Source organism: Mastomys coucha, unplaced genomic scaffold, assembly GCF_008632895.1.
Source record: "Mastomys coucha isolate ucsf_1 unplaced genomic scaffold, UCSF_Mcou_1 pScaffold22, whole genome shotgun sequence".
In the NCBI taxonomy this organism is placed as follows: Eukaryota; Metazoa; Chordata; class Mammalia; order Rodentia; family Muridae; genus Mastomys; species Mastomys coucha.
This window is the reverse complement of record NW_022196905.1, coordinates 60,499,179-60,517,212: the sequence shown is the minus strand read 5'-3', so window position 1 is coordinate 60,517,212 and position 18,034 is coordinate 60,499,179. Positions and strand designations below refer to the sequence as shown.

At 40.2% G+C, this 18,034-nt stretch overlaps 1 protein-coding gene and 1 pseudogene across 1 annotated transcript in view; both read right to left on the bottom strand.

Annotated features, from left to right (window-relative positions):
• The window catches only part of Slc30a9 (solute carrier family 30 member 9), a 50,332-nt gene extending 33,168 nt beyond the window's left edge, over positions 1–17,164 (bottom strand). Inside the window, exons 1-2 of the mRNA XM_031342526.1 lie at positions 16,917–17,164; positions 8,329–8,496 (exon numbers count right to left, since the gene is read on the bottom strand). Of these exons, the coding sequence (XP_031198386.1) occupies positions 8,329–8,496; positions 16,917–17,019 (271 nt within the window). The 5' untranslated portion in view covers positions 17,020–17,164. The remainder of the gene's footprint in view (positions 1–8,328; positions 8,497–16,916) is intronic.
• LOC116071116 lies at positions 1,781–8,447 on the bottom strand (annotated as a pseudogene).
• Positions 17,165–18,034: the final 870 nt, after the last annotated feature.

Here is an 18,034-nt window from a genome sequence, read left to right as displayed (position 1 = left end):
TAAAAGTTAATGAAAAAGGAGACAAACTACAAAGAATATACAGAAAGCTATTGCAACAAAGTTCAAAAATAGTCAAAACTAAACAATTTAGAACACAAGTATGCTAAATTATTCCTTTCAGCTTCCCTTTAAAAAGATTTATGAATTACGTGTGCCTGTGTGAGTCTGGGTACACCACATGCGGCAGGAAGAGTCCATGGAGACCAGAAGAGGGCATTAGATCCCCTGGAGTTAAGGCTGGGAAGCTACCTGGTGTTGGTTCTGGCGCTGAACCTGAGTCTTCTACAACAGCAGTAAGTGCTCTTAACTATGAACCATCTCTTCGGTACCCACTGCCTCTTTTAAAAAAAAACAAAACAAAACAGCAACAAAAAACACAAGGTACTAAAGCTGAAAATAATGACAAAGACTCACATGGCAAACACAAATCTGAGAAGATGTTACCAAAGAGAAAATTATTTTCTAACTTAAAAAAACTTCAACATATGTGCGTATTCTGCAATAAAAACCTCATTCACTCTTAAAACATTTCTCTTTATTATAACCTGACCTCATTCAATTAGAATTCCTTATTTATTTATTTATTTATTTATTTATTTATTTATTTATTTAATTGGTTTTTCGAGACAGGCTTTCTCTGTGTAGCCCTGGCTGTCCTGGAACTCATTCTGTAGACCAGGCTGGACTTGAACTCAGAAATCCGCCTGCCTCTGCCTCCCAAGCGCTGGGATTAAAGGCGTGTGCCACTACTGCCTGGCTTAGAATTCCATATTTTAATTACAGCTCAATGAGTATACCACAGCTAACCTGTGTTGTGCATCATCCTATGGACTTGTGTGCACTACTATAATTAGTTTCCACAGAAATCATTTTGGCATAGGTTTTATGATCTCTACCTGAAGAAACTGAAGCACAGAGAGGTTCTAATGGCCCTCAAAGTCACACAACTACATTTTCCTCTTTATAAGGAAACAGGCAAAGGGTCCTGTAACTGCACAGGTCATATTTTAGAAATGGAAGGAGAAAGGATCGAAACCCAAGACATTTTTATTAGTGTGGTGTATGCTGTTAACCATATACAGCTTTCATGTGTACATGACATCCAACTTCCTAAGTAGCATCTGTGTATTTTACATTGAGGAAGACAGAAAAGGCTCCCAGTGAGTACTAAGCACTTAGCAACAGGAAAGCCATGGGGAGCTCTTGACAAGCACTTTCTGTGGAAGCACAAGGATGGGGCAGTGATGACGCAGGAACAGACAGAATACCATCTGGGTTTTCAGCAGAAGCTGAGGGCAGAGTCACGGAAGGGTTGACCTTATTTCAAGGAAGGGAAAAATTGCTGGTGCAGTTAGAAGATAAATAAATCCCAAGAACAAAGTCCCGGAGCAACTGAGAGGGGACCAAAGTACAAAGGAAGTCTGTGCTTCCACTGCTTTGCAAATGGACACGTTTAAATTATACGTCACAGCATTAAATATGACCATTTGATGTGGTTCACTTGGACCATCTTACTGTCTGTTCCCAGATTACTGTCCTTTTTTCTTTGCTTTTGTTTTTTTCTTTCACATTTCCTGCCATCCATTAGAGTCAATCGATTTTCCATATGTTCCTCTCGTCCTATCCTCCTACTGCTGGTTTGGAATTTATAAAATTGTATTTCTACCCTTTAATTTAGTATACATAGAATATTCCCTGTAAAAGTTTCAGCCATCTGCAAAGTTAGTATTTCCATTTTCCTCTAGAACAAGAATTTTTTTCTTATCACTCAGGATTACAGTTTTTTTTTTTTTTTTTTTTAAAGGTCTTCACATTTTTATTCTTTGTACACAAAGACTGGCATGATCGGTTCCACTTGGTAGACAGTCGAATAACCAATTCAGGTTGCTTAGTCCAACTTAATGAAGCCTATGTCCTTCGCGTACTGACGGAAGCACTGACGGCACATGTTCAGCCCGTGTTCAGCCCGTATTTGCGGATCAGACCGTGGCGGTTAGAGCAGACGCGGCAAGAGCGAGAACCCTGGCCGAACTTCCGTGGGTGACTCCAGTAGAGCTGCTGGTGACCCATCTTGACTTCAGACGCCCAACGAGGAAAAAGGAACGAGGTAGCCCGCGCAGGCGCTCTTCAAAGTTTCTTGGAGCCACCAGGATTACAGTTTTAATATTAAATATAGACAGAATGTTTGCTATTTCTATTACCAATCCTTAATTTTATCAACATCACTTATCCATTTCTTATTCCTCATGACCCTTTCTATCATATCCTGATTTCCCTCAGTTTGTTTTGCAACTTAGAGAAATATCTGTTTACAGTGTTCTTTAACTCTGAATGGACTGGTTTGTAATATCAACCTTTATGTGTAATAACATGCTTATTTTCATCTTTATATAGCATGAAATTCCAGAGGAACATTCAGCTTTCCTTTCCTGATTCCAAAGCTATCACTCCCAAGGAGCATTCCCTTGGTCTCCTGAATACTGTTGATATAAATGTTATTTCAAATGAGCAATAACTGTCTTCTCTGTTTGGCAACTTTTTTTTTTTTGTTTTTTTGTTTTTTGAGACAGGGTTTCTCTGTGTAGCCCTGGCAGTCCTGGAACTCACTCTGTAGACCAGGCTGGCCTCAAACTCAGAAATCCACCTGCCTCTGCCTCCCAAGTGTTGGGATTAAAGGCGCGCGCCACCACTGCCCGGCTGTTTGGCAACTTTTAGGTTGAATTGTTTCTTGGTCTGATTTTCCAATCTGCTTGCCCTAGACAAGATGTCTAGGTGGATTCTTTTTTCCTTATCCTGCTCAATAGTCCAAATGTAGTAAATTTTTCTGGTTTGTTTGGTTTTGGTTTTTTCGAGAAAGTCTCACTAAGTAGCTCTGGCTGTCCTGGAACTTACTGTGTAAACCAGGCTATCTTTAAACTCACAAAGATCCTGCCCCCGTCTCCCAAGTGCTGAGATTAATACATGTGCCAACATTCCCAACTGGTTCAAAGTCATTGTAATTGAAGAATCTTGTTTTTCTCAAATTCTGAACAACATGTGCACATGCTCTGTCTCTCTATGTGTGTGCCTGTGTCTTTCTTCCTCTGTGTCTTTGTCTCTTACTCTCTTTTAATGTCTGTGTGTGGTATATGTGCACATTTTAATGTGACTGTAGATGCAAAAATAGACTTGCACCATGTGGAGGTCAGAGGATAATTCATGATGCTAATCCTTCCTTTTGCCTTCTTGTTTGCTGCTGCATATGCCCGGCAAGCTGGCCTGTGAGCTTCTGGAATTCTCCCAGCTCTACCTCCTATTTTACTATAGGTATGCTGGGATCATAGATGCTCTACTGCATCTGTCTTTATATGGGTTCTGGAGGTCGGAACTTCAGTGCTCACACTTGATGGCAAACACTTTATTGCCTGAACAATTCCCTCAGCCCTCCATTACCTCTATAAATTACTTATTATTTTTCTGTCTTCTCCCTCTTAAATGCCCATGAAATGCAAGCTAGAGCTTCTTGCTATTTTGTTTTGTCTGTTTGAGACAGCATCTGATCTGGTACGCACAAGCTGGTCTCAGGCTCATAGCAATTCTGTCTAAACTGAAATCTGCTGTCAAAAGCTTCAGAAACACCACTTTTCCCCCACAATGATCATTTAACCAAAGCACATAAAATAAGTTGCTCTCAGATGGAAACTTGTAAATATTCTCATTACGAACTGTCTAGATGTTACTATATATATATATAATGCTATGAAGCACAAACAAGGAGGCTAGTAATGGCTCAAACACATGCATGAATACTTATTTTACAAGCCACAACTATCTTAATAAACTCACACTACATTGCTGGTATAGAATCTCCATAATTTCCACTAATAATCAGATATTCTATCCATGAATGCCTCTAGACATTTGTTTTAAGTTCAAATTCTGGCTGTTTGCCACACATCTGCTGTCATTAGTAAAATTAAAACTAATTTTACTAAAATTCAAACCATCTGAATGCTCTTAAAAATTTAAGGATGTCTTAGCAAGCCTCTGCTCCTTAATGAGCCATTCCTGACTTTATCATGTGATTTGAATTATTCAAAAGTCAATCTCAAACTCTTAAGTATATAAATTATCTTTCAATCAAGCAATTACTTGGTGTCTATCTGATAGCTAACAAGGTCTAATTTGGCTTAGGCAAATCTTGAAAAAGAGTCCAAAATAAAAATATCAATAGACAATGTATTTCTACTATAAGACAATTAAACTAGGGGTTGGAGAAATGGCTCAGCAGTTAAGAGCACTGACTGCTCTTCCAGAGTCCTGAGTTCAATTCCCAGCAACCACATGGTAGCTCACAACCATTTGCAATGGGATCCAATGCCCTCTTCTGGTGTGTCTGAAAACAGCTACAGTGTACTCATATACAAGAAATAAATAAATCTTCAAAAAAAAAAAAAAAAAGACAGTTAAACTAAAATTTATTACACTCAGCAGAGAAAAAGAAAACCAAACCAAAAGTGTAAATTTTAAAGATTTCATATAGTGCAAGCAACATTCACTATTTCCTTCTGCATTTAGACTTCCCTAAGAAACTCACTATATGATGTGTTGTGTTGTATCATCTCAGCAACTGTCTCTTCCTTTACTGTGTCTTTTTTTTTTTTTTTTTGGTTTTTGTAGCCCTGGCTGTCCTAGAACTCAATCTATAGACCAGGCTGGCCTCGAACTCAGAAATCCGCCTGCTTCTGTCTCCCAAGTGCTGGGATTAAAGGTGTGTGCCACCACTGCCTGGCTTACTGTGTCTTTATAATAAGCACAGCCTGAGTTTTGGAACTAAGAGACTCATTACACGTTTTATTCCTTCAACTAGTAATATCCAATTCTAAAAACTTAATCAATAATATATGTACATATGGGCACGTGTATGAGTGCACATACATGCGTGCTATGATATGTATGTAGAGGTCAGAGGATTTATTAGAATGGTTTACAGGCTACGGTCTAACTAGTTCAATAATGGCTGTCTGTCTATAAATGAAGGTCCAAGAATCCATAGTTTTTCAGTCCAAGAGGCTGGATTTTTCAGTTGTCTTCAGTATATATGTTGGAATCCAGGAGAAGTAGGTTCTAATGCCAGTGAAAGAATAGATTTGGCTAGCAGGTAAAGAGAGAGCTTCCTTCCTCCAATCCTTTATATAGGCTGCCAGCTGAAAGTATGGCCCAGATTAAAGGTGAATCTTCTCACCTCAAAGATCTGGAATAGAAGTGGGTTTTCCCACTTCAAACAATTTAAATTTAAAAGGAAAAAAAAAATCTCTCATAAGCATGCCCAACCATTTAGCTAATTCCAGATGTAATCAAGTTGACTAAGAATATTCGTCACAGTAGGAGGATTTTGAGAGTGAAGATACGGAATTTTTTTATTTGAGTAGATTTTTATTCTGAGGATAAACGGAAGTCAAAGAGAAGCTCTAAAAGGAAGGGATATGATCTACTTTTAAAGTCCATACTGCTCTCTGGAAATACAGAAGGAAAGAGTAGAAGCAGGGTGGGATGGTTTGAATGAGAATGGCCCCCATACACTCACATACTTGAATGCTTAGTTTCCAGTTGATGAACTGTTTGGGAAGGATTAGGAGGAGTGGCCTTGTTAGAAAGTCAGTCTCTGGGGGGTGGGCGTCGAGGTTTCAAAAGCCCACAGCAGGCCCAGTGTCTCTTTCTCTGCCTGTTGCCTGCCAATCAGGCTTTCAGCTATTTCCCCAGCACCTCACATGTGTGCTTTCACATCTGCCACCACACTCCCCACCCTCTGTAAGTAAACTCCCAAGTAGATGCTTTCTTTTGTAAGAGTTGCCTTGGCCACAGTTCTCTTCACAGCAACAGGGCAATAACTGAGACACAGAGCTCCCAGGGAGACCACTACTGCAATAATCCAGCTCACGGAAGAGGATGTTTCAACAACAGACTAACAATTGTGAAACTAGTGGGCTTGCAGATTCATAGCATAGTCAATTACTTAACTGGTCACTACACCTGGTAAGATGTCCAATGGGTACCTAAGGGTTAGATGTCCAAAAACAATTCATTATTAAAAATATCCTCTCAAGCTGGGCAGTGGTGGCACACACCTTTAATCCCAGCACTTGGGAGGCAGAGGCAGGCGGATTTCTGAGTTCCAGGCCAGCCTGGTGTACAGAGTGAGTTCCAGGACAGCCAGGGCTACACAGAGAAACCCTGTCTTGAAAAAACAAAAACAAACAAACAAATGAAATGTGTGTGTGTGTGTGTGTGTGTGTGTGTGTGTGTGTGTGAGAGAGAGAGAGAGAGAGAGAGAGAGAGAGAGAGAGAGAAAGAGAGTGTGTATGTATATCTCCTCTCACTTTGATACCTGCAGCTTTTTAAACATTACTTTATTATTGGAGAGAGGGTAGTATATGCACATACCACAGCACAGGTGTAGAAATCAGAGAACAACTCTGTGGTTGGATCTTTCTTTCTAACTTTACCTGGATTATGGGGACTGACCAAGGTCTTCAATTTTGTGCAGCAAGTACCTTCTTTACTCACTAAGCCATCTTGCTAGTCTTGTATTTGTGATTTTAGAAATCAATGAAATTGTTGGGCGGTGGTGGCGCACGCCTTTAATCCCAGCAGAGGGAGGCAGAGGCAGGCAGATTTCTGAACTACAGAGTGAGTTCCAGGCCAGCCAGGGCTACACAGAGAAACCCTGTCTCAAAAAATAAAAAAAAATTAAAAAAAAAAAAAGAAAGAAAGAAATCAATGAAATCACTAATATAACTGGCATTTTTCTTTACATGAATTTCTCTTTCATTAACTCAATTACCAAGTTCTAATTAATTCATCTACTCATGTTTAAAAGTACTGTTTAGAAGACTTAACTCAATATAATCCACAGCACTTGCCTAGCATATGCAAGGCTCTCGATTAAAAGGAAAAAAAAGAAAGAAAGAAAGAAAGAAGGAAGGAAGGAAGGAAGGAAGGGAGAACAGCCCTGTCATTGACACTGCTTTCAGGTTCCCTCCTCTGTAATCTGCTATTTTGCAACAAGCTATCCTTCCAATTTTTTAAAAATAAAGCCAGCGTCTGCTCAGGCCTCCTCTCAGATACTCTATTGGGGCATTATCTGTGAGACCTCACCCTAAGCATTGGCCAGTGCTGTAACATCTCACCTGGCGAGAGAGTCTATACCCAGTTAGGTGCCACATCTTGTTCCCCCATCAGTCCTGTCTCCTCTCTGGGAAGCAGAGAGCCTGGCTGCAGACTCTTGCTGTAAGTTTAAGATCTTATCTCAAAATAAAGAATATTTAAAAAGCAAACAACAACATAATGCCGATAGACTCGTAAGATGTCTCAGTGAACAAAAGTACTTTTCATGTAAGTCCGATGATGCAGATTTGACCTTCCAAACTCACACAAAGATGGAAGGAGTGCCAACTTCAAAAAAATTGTCCTCTGAGCTCCACATGTGCATGTGCATGCATGTATATGTGCATACATACACATACAATAATAGTAATAATAATAATGATGATGATGATGATAATGATGATGTGTGAGGTTCTAGGTTCAAAAGAAATAAATAACAAAAAGCAAAAGAAAACCAATGTATATTCTACAAAATTAAATAGATATAAAATATTAGTCAATAAATAGCACATTAGGTTGAGAACAATTTGACAAGAGTTAAGGCATTCTAAGGTCTTTGTATTTAACAAAGGACCTTAAACATGAATTATCTCTGGCCTTTGAAGTAGTAATAGAGTGTATAACTTCCCTATAAACATGGAAGTTATAGATATTATTTTTTAAAAAAAAATTTAAAGTACTATATAGATCTAGACATATATAAGCTCTGACCCAAGAAATCAAGCTACAAATATTTTCAAATACATGGGGCCACTTAGAAAAACTTTTCAAATGGTAAACCAAAACTTAGACAACAAGCTTCATGCCATAATCATAGAGACCGAATTTTGTGACAAAACAAAACATGAAGCCCTAGCAAGGTTTAAAAAGTATGGAAACAACATTAGGAATGAAAAAAGAACCACATGAAGGCATGCTTGTTTGTATCTCTGAGTGCAGATATATGTGTGCCCAAGTGTGTGTTAGTCGAATAATCTCAGAAATTGGTCCTCACCTTCCATCTGTTTGAGACATTCTTGTTTGCTATACACCTACACACACACACACACACACACACACACACACACACACACACCAGTCCAGACGGTTTTACAGGCACGTTCTATTATTAAAGAAGTAAATAATTTTACCCTTCCCTAATGTACAAGAAAAATTTTAAAACTTTCAGCAGTTTATACATACTTGTTTGTTTAAGTGATGGGACTTTGTCAGCTCTTGGAGTTTGTGAGCCCTGTCCTCCTTTCTGGACATTCGTAGAGTACAACTTGACTTGATTTAGAATAGATACATGTGGGTGAATGTTGGGAACCATGTATGTAAAGCCTTCAAAGGTCATTAAATTCTTCCATCCTAAGAGAAAAATAAAGTCACTTTAATGTCAAATATTTAACAAGTCACATGCTTGAATTTCCTTAGTAAACAGGTATCAAAGATTTCAATTTTCTCCTATATTTTTATTGATATACAAACTTTAAAAGTATATATGAAATCAAGCAAATCATTGATATTCGGTTATTTCAAAAGGTAGTACATAGTACATAACAGACACTCTCTTATTTTGTATGTTGGTTGCATTTTTTTAAAAAAGATGCTATAATGTATTTTAGAACTGCACAATCTGAGTATGAGACAGCCAAAAGGACTTCCTACTGAAAATTATCCCATGTTTCCTCACTAGCTGGAGATTAAGTCCTGTCATATAACAATCAATAGATGAATCCTGAAACTGGGGAGATGCCTCAGTGGTTAAGAGCACTCCTGCTCTTCTGAAGATCCTAAGTTTAATTCCCAGCACCAACATAAAAGCATGAAGGCTCTTAATTGGTACCTTCTTCTGGAGTGCAGATGGACATGCAGGCAAAGTATACATATGTACAAAATACATGAAAGTCTTTTTAAAAAGATGTCTTTAAACAAAAAAACCAAATAAATAAATCCTATTAGTAGTCATCCCTGTTGTCTGATTTTTTTTCATTTCTTTTTTAAAATTATTTTTAATTATTTAATATTTATTTAATGTATATTAGCATACTGTAGCTGTCTCCAGATACACCAGAAGAGGGCATCAGATACCATTACAGATGGTTGTGAGCTACCCATTACTGATGGGGTTGCTGGGAATTGAACTCAGGACTCTGGAAGAGCAGCTAGTGCTCTTAATGCTGAGCCATGTCTCCAGCCCTATAAGGAACCTTTAACTGAGAGAATGGGAGACACAAAACACTTCAGCTGTGGCATCTTGGTTGACAGTGGTTTTCTGGACCAACGCAAAAAGAAAAGAGACTCCACAGTTGTGAAGTGACAGAAAAATAAACTTCTACTCTCCTGACTTTTTATGTATTACTGTGTGCACTCAGATTTCTAGTTTTTCAAAGAACTCAACAACTATTTAGACAAAATCTATACTTTCTCAGGTTCTATATGAAGCCAGCCATGTCATTAGAGACAATTCAGTTTTTTCAAGAGTGAATGGGTGGGCAATGAGTGAGCATTGAAGAGCTGATACTTGGTCAAGGGACACAGCCCGGTGATAGGACCTTAGCTCCCATCCTCAGCATCATTGGGGCAGAGGGGTACAATGTCCAACTGCTGGAAACTGAAGTTCCAAAACACTAACTGCTATGTGTCATCTGCAGAAAGAGGGTTTGTAAAATAAAGAAAAGCCTTTCCTTGTGGCTCAGACTCTGGCAGGACTAAGTCCCTGAGAGCACTCAGCTAACTGGAAAGCACAAGGGCTTCGAGGAGACAATAAATTCTCAGTCACGCTCAGGTGGCCATTTACTTTGGGGGGAAACTTCCTGCTGTCAATGTATTCTTTAGTCTATTTGGCAAATTGCTGAGGGTCCAATGTGGTCTTGGTTATATGTGTAACTATTTCTAAAAGCTAAGTGAGAAAAATAACAGTAGAGGATTCCTACACATGAAACATGTGACATACCACACCTGTCTTCTTCACTGTGGCCACTGCTATTCTTGAGGCAAAATAGGAAAACTAAGAAAATGCAAGATGGCCCAGCGGTTAAGAGTACTAACTGCTCTTCCAGAGGTCCTGAGTTCAATTCCCAGCAACTACATGGTGGCTCACAAGCATCTATAATGGGGTCCAATGCCCTCTTCTGGAGTGTCCGAAGACAGCCACAGTGTACTCAAATCCATAAAAATAAATAAATCTTTAAAAAAGAGAGAAAGAGAGAAAGAAAAAAGGAAAGAAAGAAAGAGAGAAAGAGAGAGAAAGAAAGAAAATTCATGAAAGCAGGAAACAGTGGCACATACCATTAATTTCAGCACTTCTAGCAGAGGTAAGTGGAGCACTGTGAGTGTGAGGCTAGCTTGGTCTACATACACAATTCTAGGCCAGCCAAGGCTGCATAGTGAAATCCTGTACTAAAAATAATTGACGATGAGGATGATGATAGTGAAGATAAATTAAGGGATCATGAGAAGAGACAAAAGCCCCAAACCCTGGGACCCAGTTTGCCTTTCCTGCTGACTAAGAATAAAGACAAATTTTTCAGTAATACTGAAAAAGTCAAAATTGTCTACAGAGATAATTTGTATTTTCCTAAAAACATCCAAAAATGTGTATTTAGGGCCAAATGTTTGTAACCTCAAGTTTTAGCATTCCTCCCATCCCTAAATCTGAGCTGTAAACCTTAGCCTCACAGAAAGAGAGAGGGAGACAGGGATGAAAAGAGGGAAGAAGGGAAGGAGGGAAGGAGGGAGGGAGGGAGGGAAACCCAAGCACATGATGGCTGAATGGAGAAAAGCACTAAGAACCAGCTCGAAAATGTCCCCTAACCTCCACACGTATGCCACAGTACACATGCTCGTATTCCTCCACACACACCAGCCAGAGCCACACAGGAATAACAATAATACAATAATAGCAACTTTCTAAAGAAAAAGTCTTTAACTAGTTGTCACAAACATGATTTCTCATTTCTATGTGAATAGACCTAAACAAGGTCCACCTACTGCGCCTGAGATCTCATTGAGACATTTGTAAAACTATACAATATATTTAAATTTTCAATTTACATTCTTTAAATGTTAATAAACTAAGCTGTTCATCTGAATTTCTGCTCTGGTAGTTTTCCAGTCTGAACTTTATTGCTTGAATTCCCACAGCAGTGTCTAACCTACCCTATGTATACTATATGTCAGTGGGTATAAAGGCTTTCTCTGAGCTCAGTGAATGAGAAAAAAACCTTGGAAGGAGAGATGAAGTCTCTTTGAGGGCTGTTTATTCTGGGCTGGGATCGCATCTCAGCAGCAGAGCTCTGGGCCCCAGGTTCAGTTATGACCACAGTAAAAGAGCAAACTCATCTAGTACCTAATTTTCCACGTATTTATGACAATGTCTACTGCTATCCAATGCTACACACCTTTACTCATCGTGCAGCTTTAGAACCGTAGCCTTCTAATATGATTACTTCTTCACTCAGTCAGAATGCCTTTGCACAGAAAATTCCCACTCTGAGGTTACTCAGTAGTACAGTTTAAGTCAACCTCAGGCCTTACTTAACTCTTCCTTCTTATGCACCAACTCTCAAAATGCTAAGTGTATTGCCTGGCACTCTGCAGAGGTGGCATGGTTTTAGTTTACAGATATCATTACAATACCAGATTTCAGTATGATTTGCTGTATATTTCAATCCATTTCAGTCACTGAGTTGAGTAATACTCAAATGGCCTTATTTCTGGCTAGTAGAGATCTCTTCAAATCCTTCTAATACTATATGGTTATCTTAGCTCCCTTGCTAGCTGTCCAGAAACATTCTTTAGTTTTGAATTCCAATGGTATTTCAGGTATCAACAGCTTTTAGCATACCTTTAGCATTAATACACAACTGAAAACTGTTTATAAGCTAAAAATTACATGGGCTTACATGGGCCCACATGGGACTCAATGAAACCAATATAATTCTAACCCAGCAATGGAAAACATAATCAATCACTTGCAGGGTGAATTGCTGAATTCATTAACTTCGGCTGGCAGAAATATAGGAAAACATACTTCCTAGTCTTAACACCCTTTCTTCAAGGTGACATAAAATTAGCTACATATGGAACATAACATTAGTCTTGTTTGGCACTCACTGCTCTACCAGCCTGAATAGAGTTCTCCCATTGCTGCATACTTAAGGGTTGTTCCATCTAAGTTGGAGCTACTGGCATGTTACCAGTTTAGTCATGACAATCAAGGGCCTAGACACAAGTCTCTGTTTTTACTTTGCTTCTGTGACTGCTAATAGCCACTGCTACTGTTTACTGCTTGCCTTCTCTCCAATCTAGTCTATCATCTACTACTTATTTACTTCAGCTTTCAGAGAAAATATGGCTTTCATTTGAAATGAAGAATAACAATAAACAACCTATTCTCTTTCCTGCAAACTGACAATTCAGTCTACTATGTATGTTTCATCTGCATTAATAACAAACAAAAGGACATCTTGTGGTTTGGGTTTGTTCCTGGCTAACTTTGTAAGGTTGTAACCTGTTGTTTACATATCTGACTTCTTACCTAAGAGACTATTTCAGTAGTTTCTTCCCTCCAAATTTGAAAGCACTGACATATTAAAACCTGAATAATTGCATAGCTGGAGGGATGGCTCTGTAATTACAAATACTAGTACTGGCTGTTCCACAGAATCAACTAACTGGGACTCATGGGGACTCACAGAGATCAGTGAGCCAGTAGGGGTCTGACCTAAGTCCTGTGCATATATGTTATGGCTGAGTAGCTTGATGTTCATGTGGGAATCCTAACAGTTGAGTGCGGGCTGTCCCTGACTTTTATCTGCTTATGAGACCCTTTCCTTCCACTAGGCTGCCTCGTCCAGCCGTGATGTGATGGTGTATACCTGGTGTTAACTGTAGCTTCTTATATCCTGTTTGGTTGCTGTCCATGGGAGGCCTATTACTTTCTGAGGGGAGGCTTAAGGTAGGTGAATACGAGGGAAAGGGTAAGTCTGGGTGTGGAGACGTGGAGAAGGAACGGAATGGGAAACTATGATGGGATATAATATATAATGAGAGAATAATAATAAAAAAAAAAAAACCAACCAAACAAAAAAACCAAAACCCTTTCCTTGCTAGATGAGGAAAAATTCCCATTTTACAATATTACATGAAAAAGGAAGTCTAACTCTATAGGATTTCAATCACTAAAAAATATACTTGATAGGCTGGGCAGTGGTGGCGCATGCCTTTAAGCACTCCAGAGACCTGGGTTCAATTCCGGACATCAACATGGCAGTTAACAATCTTTTGCAACTTCAATTCCAAGGGATCCCATACTTTCTCCTGGCTTCTACAAGCATTGCACACATGCGATACACAGATATACATGTAGGCAAAAGATTCATACACATAAAATGTTAAAACAATTAATTTCTTTTAGAAAAGATCTTATTAACAGCACTGTCAGATTGTGACAGTCTGTTCACTATTAACACTCAGTAGTCCCAGTTTACTGGTATCCTTTCTGCTAGCCAATGCTGCAGGAAAACCTGCCTACTCATCTAGCAAGCAAAGGTGTAAGTGAGATAGAGTGGCCTAGCCCAGGAGAATGTGACTGATATGGTTTTAATACACAGAATAAAGAAGGCCATCTCTCAAATTTTTTTTAAAGGCAACAAAAGCACATACTGACAACTCCCTGCTCTACAACCTGGATAATCGCTCTACTGTCTGCTCAATTACTTCAACATTTGCTAAAAAAACAGTAAAAATAGCCTGTAATCCCAAGATGTGGGGATAGAGACAGGAGGATCACAAGTTGGAGGTCAAACTAGGTTAAATGTTAAGACCAATAAAGATGGGGAGGGAGGTAAAAATCAATAAAAGCATCTAACATAATATAAATACTATAACTACAAATAAGTTTCCAATGTATTAGTAATGAACTGGGATAACATTTCAGTATGTATTTATTTATTGTAAATTATTTTCAATGGAATTGTTAGATCACAGGGCACAAACCTCTTAAAGTTCCTTTTTTTTTTTTTTTTTTTGGTTTTTTCAAGACAGGGTTTCTGTGTAGCCCTGGCTATCCTGGAACTCACTCTGTAGACCAGGCTGGCCTTGAACTCAGAAATCCACCTGCCTCTGCCTCCCAAGTGTTGGGATTAAAGGCGTGCGCCACCACTGCCCACCTTTAATAAAGGTTCATTTTACACAGAGAATAACTTCCTCCTAAAAAAGTGTTCAATTCTGCTGCCAATCAGTACAAGAGAGTTCCTGCATCTCCCATAAAGAGTATCATCTCAGGCCGGTAAGATGGCTCAGCAGGTAGGAGCACTAACTGCTCTTCCGAAGGTCCCAAGTTCAAATCCCAGCAACCACATGGTGGTTCAAAACCATCCCTACTGAGATCTGACACTCTCTTCTGGTGTGTCTAAAGACAGCTACAGTGTACTCTCATATAATAACAGACAAATATTTAAAAAAAAAAAAAAAAAAGAGCTGGGCAGTGGTGGCGCATGCCTTTAATCCCAGCACTTGGGAGGCAGAGGCAGGTGGATTTCGGAGTTTGAGGCCAGCCTGGTCTACAGAATGAGTTCCAGAACAGCCAGGGCTATACAGAAAAACTCTGTCACGAAAAACCAAAAAAAGAAAAGAAAAAAAAAAGAATATCATCTCATCAGTAAGAAAATCTTAAGAAGATAAAAATATGGCTTAGCAGCTAAGTACTGCATATGCCAATAATTCTAGTTCCACATGATTCAATGCCCTCTGTTGGCTTCCATGTGCATACATACTGGCATATGCATGTGCATATACTTACATGCACATACACAAACAAATAAATAAAAGAAATCTTTGGAGAAAAAAAGGAGTAAACTTAGCCAATGCAAGATAAACAGATAGCAGTAAAATTCTTTAAATATACATGTTTAAAAAAAAAGTTTTAATGTTTGTAGAACATGCTCTCTGCATGTTATATTCATCAACAGTCAATCATCTCCATTGCCATTACTGTATTGTTGTATATACTATCCTACAGCCATATTGAGTGTGCTTAATCCAGACTGTGATGAGCTGTGTGAAATACACACTGCATTCTGAAGACAAAATGGAAAACACCTTAATATTTCTTAAAAAAAAAATTATATGCCAGAATACATACTAGCTAAAGTATATTAATCTATTCTTACTTTTTAAAATAAGGCTACCTACCACACAATGCAAAACTATATGGTGTGGTCTGGCTCTTGAATACTGTTTTTTTTTTTTTTTTTTTTTTGTCTTCACAGAGGTTTCTCATCTTTAAGTATTTATATCAGTCAATGGGTTCCTCCTCCGTTTATTCTTTTTTGTCATTTTGTTTTTTTGAGATGGGGTTTTTCTGTGTGGCCCTGGCTATCTTGGAACTCATTCTGTAGACCAGGATGGCCTCAAACTCAGAAATCCTCCTGCCTCTGCTGGGACTAAAGGCACAGACCGCCATACCTGGTCGCCTCTGTTTATCCTTTAGAACACTTAATTAGACAGGTAAGCATTCTAGAGGCAGAAACTAAACTTTACTTCTTCTCAAAGAAAATCATCTGGCTTTGGATCCCCCAGATCTCCACTTCCCCCAAACAAAAACAAACAAAACAAAAAACCCAGCTTCAAATAGTTTTTCTTGTAGCATGCATCCAACTTAAATAGCACACTTATTCCACATGATTTTTAAATTTAACCATAGTTTTTTGTTTTTCGAGACAGGGTTTCTCTGTGTAGCCCTGGCTGTCCTGGAACTCACTCTGTACACCAGGCTGGCCTCGAACTCAGAAATCCGCCTGCCTCTGCCTCCCAAGTGCTGGGATTAAAGTTGTGCGCCCCCACCGGCCGGCTGGAACCAACTTTTAATAAGGTATGAATATTTTCTACCTTATCAGCCCAGCACAGGAGAGTGTCACAACTTTTATCAAAAACCTGAATGGCTGCAGCTTTTGCCTTCCACTCAAAAGTTTTTGAAGGGTGAATGTGAATGCTTGGGAAACGTTTCTGTAAACACTCTTTGCAAATCCCAAGAATCTGAGCGCTCGAGTTAGCAGTGGGATTTGGTCCTGTCCTCTCCTGGGCTCTGCTCTGCGTCCTCCGTGTCAAGCTATGACACATCAAGCTACAGGAACAAGGGAGGTGAACGGAAATAGAACTTACAGGTTTGGTGCTACTTTAGAAACCCTCCAACAACTTTAATCTGACTGAGAAAGCAATGCTGAAGAAGATGAAAACTCTCAATCACACCCCAAGCCCAAGTTTCTATAGTTTCAGGAGACACTTTTTTTCTTCCACCAAAAGGATTGTTCAATATAACTGCAAAGTACTGTAGGATTCCTGTCCCCAAACTATGCTCATTCGGTAACCGTGAGAAGCCCTCACCTTAAGATCCATAGGTGACATCCACTTTGCTTTGTGGAGATTTAAGAAAACGAGATGGCACTAAGAAAAAGTACAGCGCAGGAGTATCTCACAACTCAACCTAAGCAGCAGTACAACTGCAGCGGCGAGCTCCAGGGACCCTCCGAGTCGGTGGAATCCGCCATTTCCCACTGCCTGTTTGGGTCACCCTGGGTCACCGCGAGGGGCCTTAGAGACCTCGGGGTCTGGAGGTCCGCCTCAGGGTGTCCCTACGCGGGCTGCCCCCCGCGGAGGCTCCGTAGCCGCGGCTCGCGGGGACACCTACGAGGACCTTGCGAGACCGGCAGGCTCTGGGTTGGAGAAGGGCAAGCTGACCAACTGCCGAGGCCGGGCGCGGCCTCCACCGGCCCGTCACTCACCCTGGCTGCGGCCGCGGGTCGCTGCCCGGCCGCCACCGAGCCTGCACAGCGTCGCCCAGCTGCACTTGTGCGCCGCGGCGGCGGCGGCCAAGCCCGGAAACATCCTGGCGGGGCAGAGGCCCCCACTCGGACACCGCCTCCTGCCTCCGAGCCGCCTGCCGCGCCAACTGACTCCATAGACCGGACCCCGGCGGACACGAAGGTGTGCGCCGCGGCCCGCGGCCTCCGCGACCCGGAAGTCGCGACAGCGGAAGTGACGAAAGACACCAGCTGGGGGCGGGGCTTTCGGCCAGCACCGGTCAGTACCCCGTGTCCGCTGCCAACTGTGATAGGCGTTCGTAAGTTCGTGTCGCATCCAGGGGGAACAGTAGTCTTCTGAAGCGCTGCCGGGGCGTGGGAAATAGGAGAAGGCAGGATTTAAGCCTCTGTCTCCTTTCCTTTTGAACCCTTGGCACCGCTCTGTCCAACATCGTGGTCATCTTGGTGATCACTCAACCTCAGCTTCTCGGTCGTAGTATAACAACATTTAGAGACGTGCATAAAACTAGAAGTCGCGATACTATGTGTACGCGAAGATGGAGTAATGTTCAAATAGCCTGGTCCCAGAGAGAAAGAAACTGGAACATATTCTCCTGTTTTAACTATTCCCATGTCAGATTTATTCAGTTCTTAGCTTAAGCCTTCTTTGACCACCCTAATTATAATTAACGTGGTTCTTATTTTTAAATCGTTGCCCTGTACACTTTTCTTCAAAATACCACTACTGAAATTATTGTCCCCTGGAATAGAGACTAGATATATGGATACTGGATCCTGTGCAGTTTTATACTACTATATTCCAGGTTAATACCTGTCTGACGAAATAAATACAATGGAATGCATATCCACTTGTTTTAAATATTAATTTAAATCGCTTAGTGAAAATACTATAAAATAAAATTTTAAATGGAAAATTAGTGCAAATCAATAAACGGGGAAACTCACCACTTTTAGGGTATTTGAAACTCCCTTCACTGGAGGAGACCCACCTCTGGCAATGTTAAGGAGGTCAAAAGCCCATAGCTATCAAAGTCGTGGTCTCTAGTGAAAAGCTATTGCAGTTATTTGGATAAATGTAT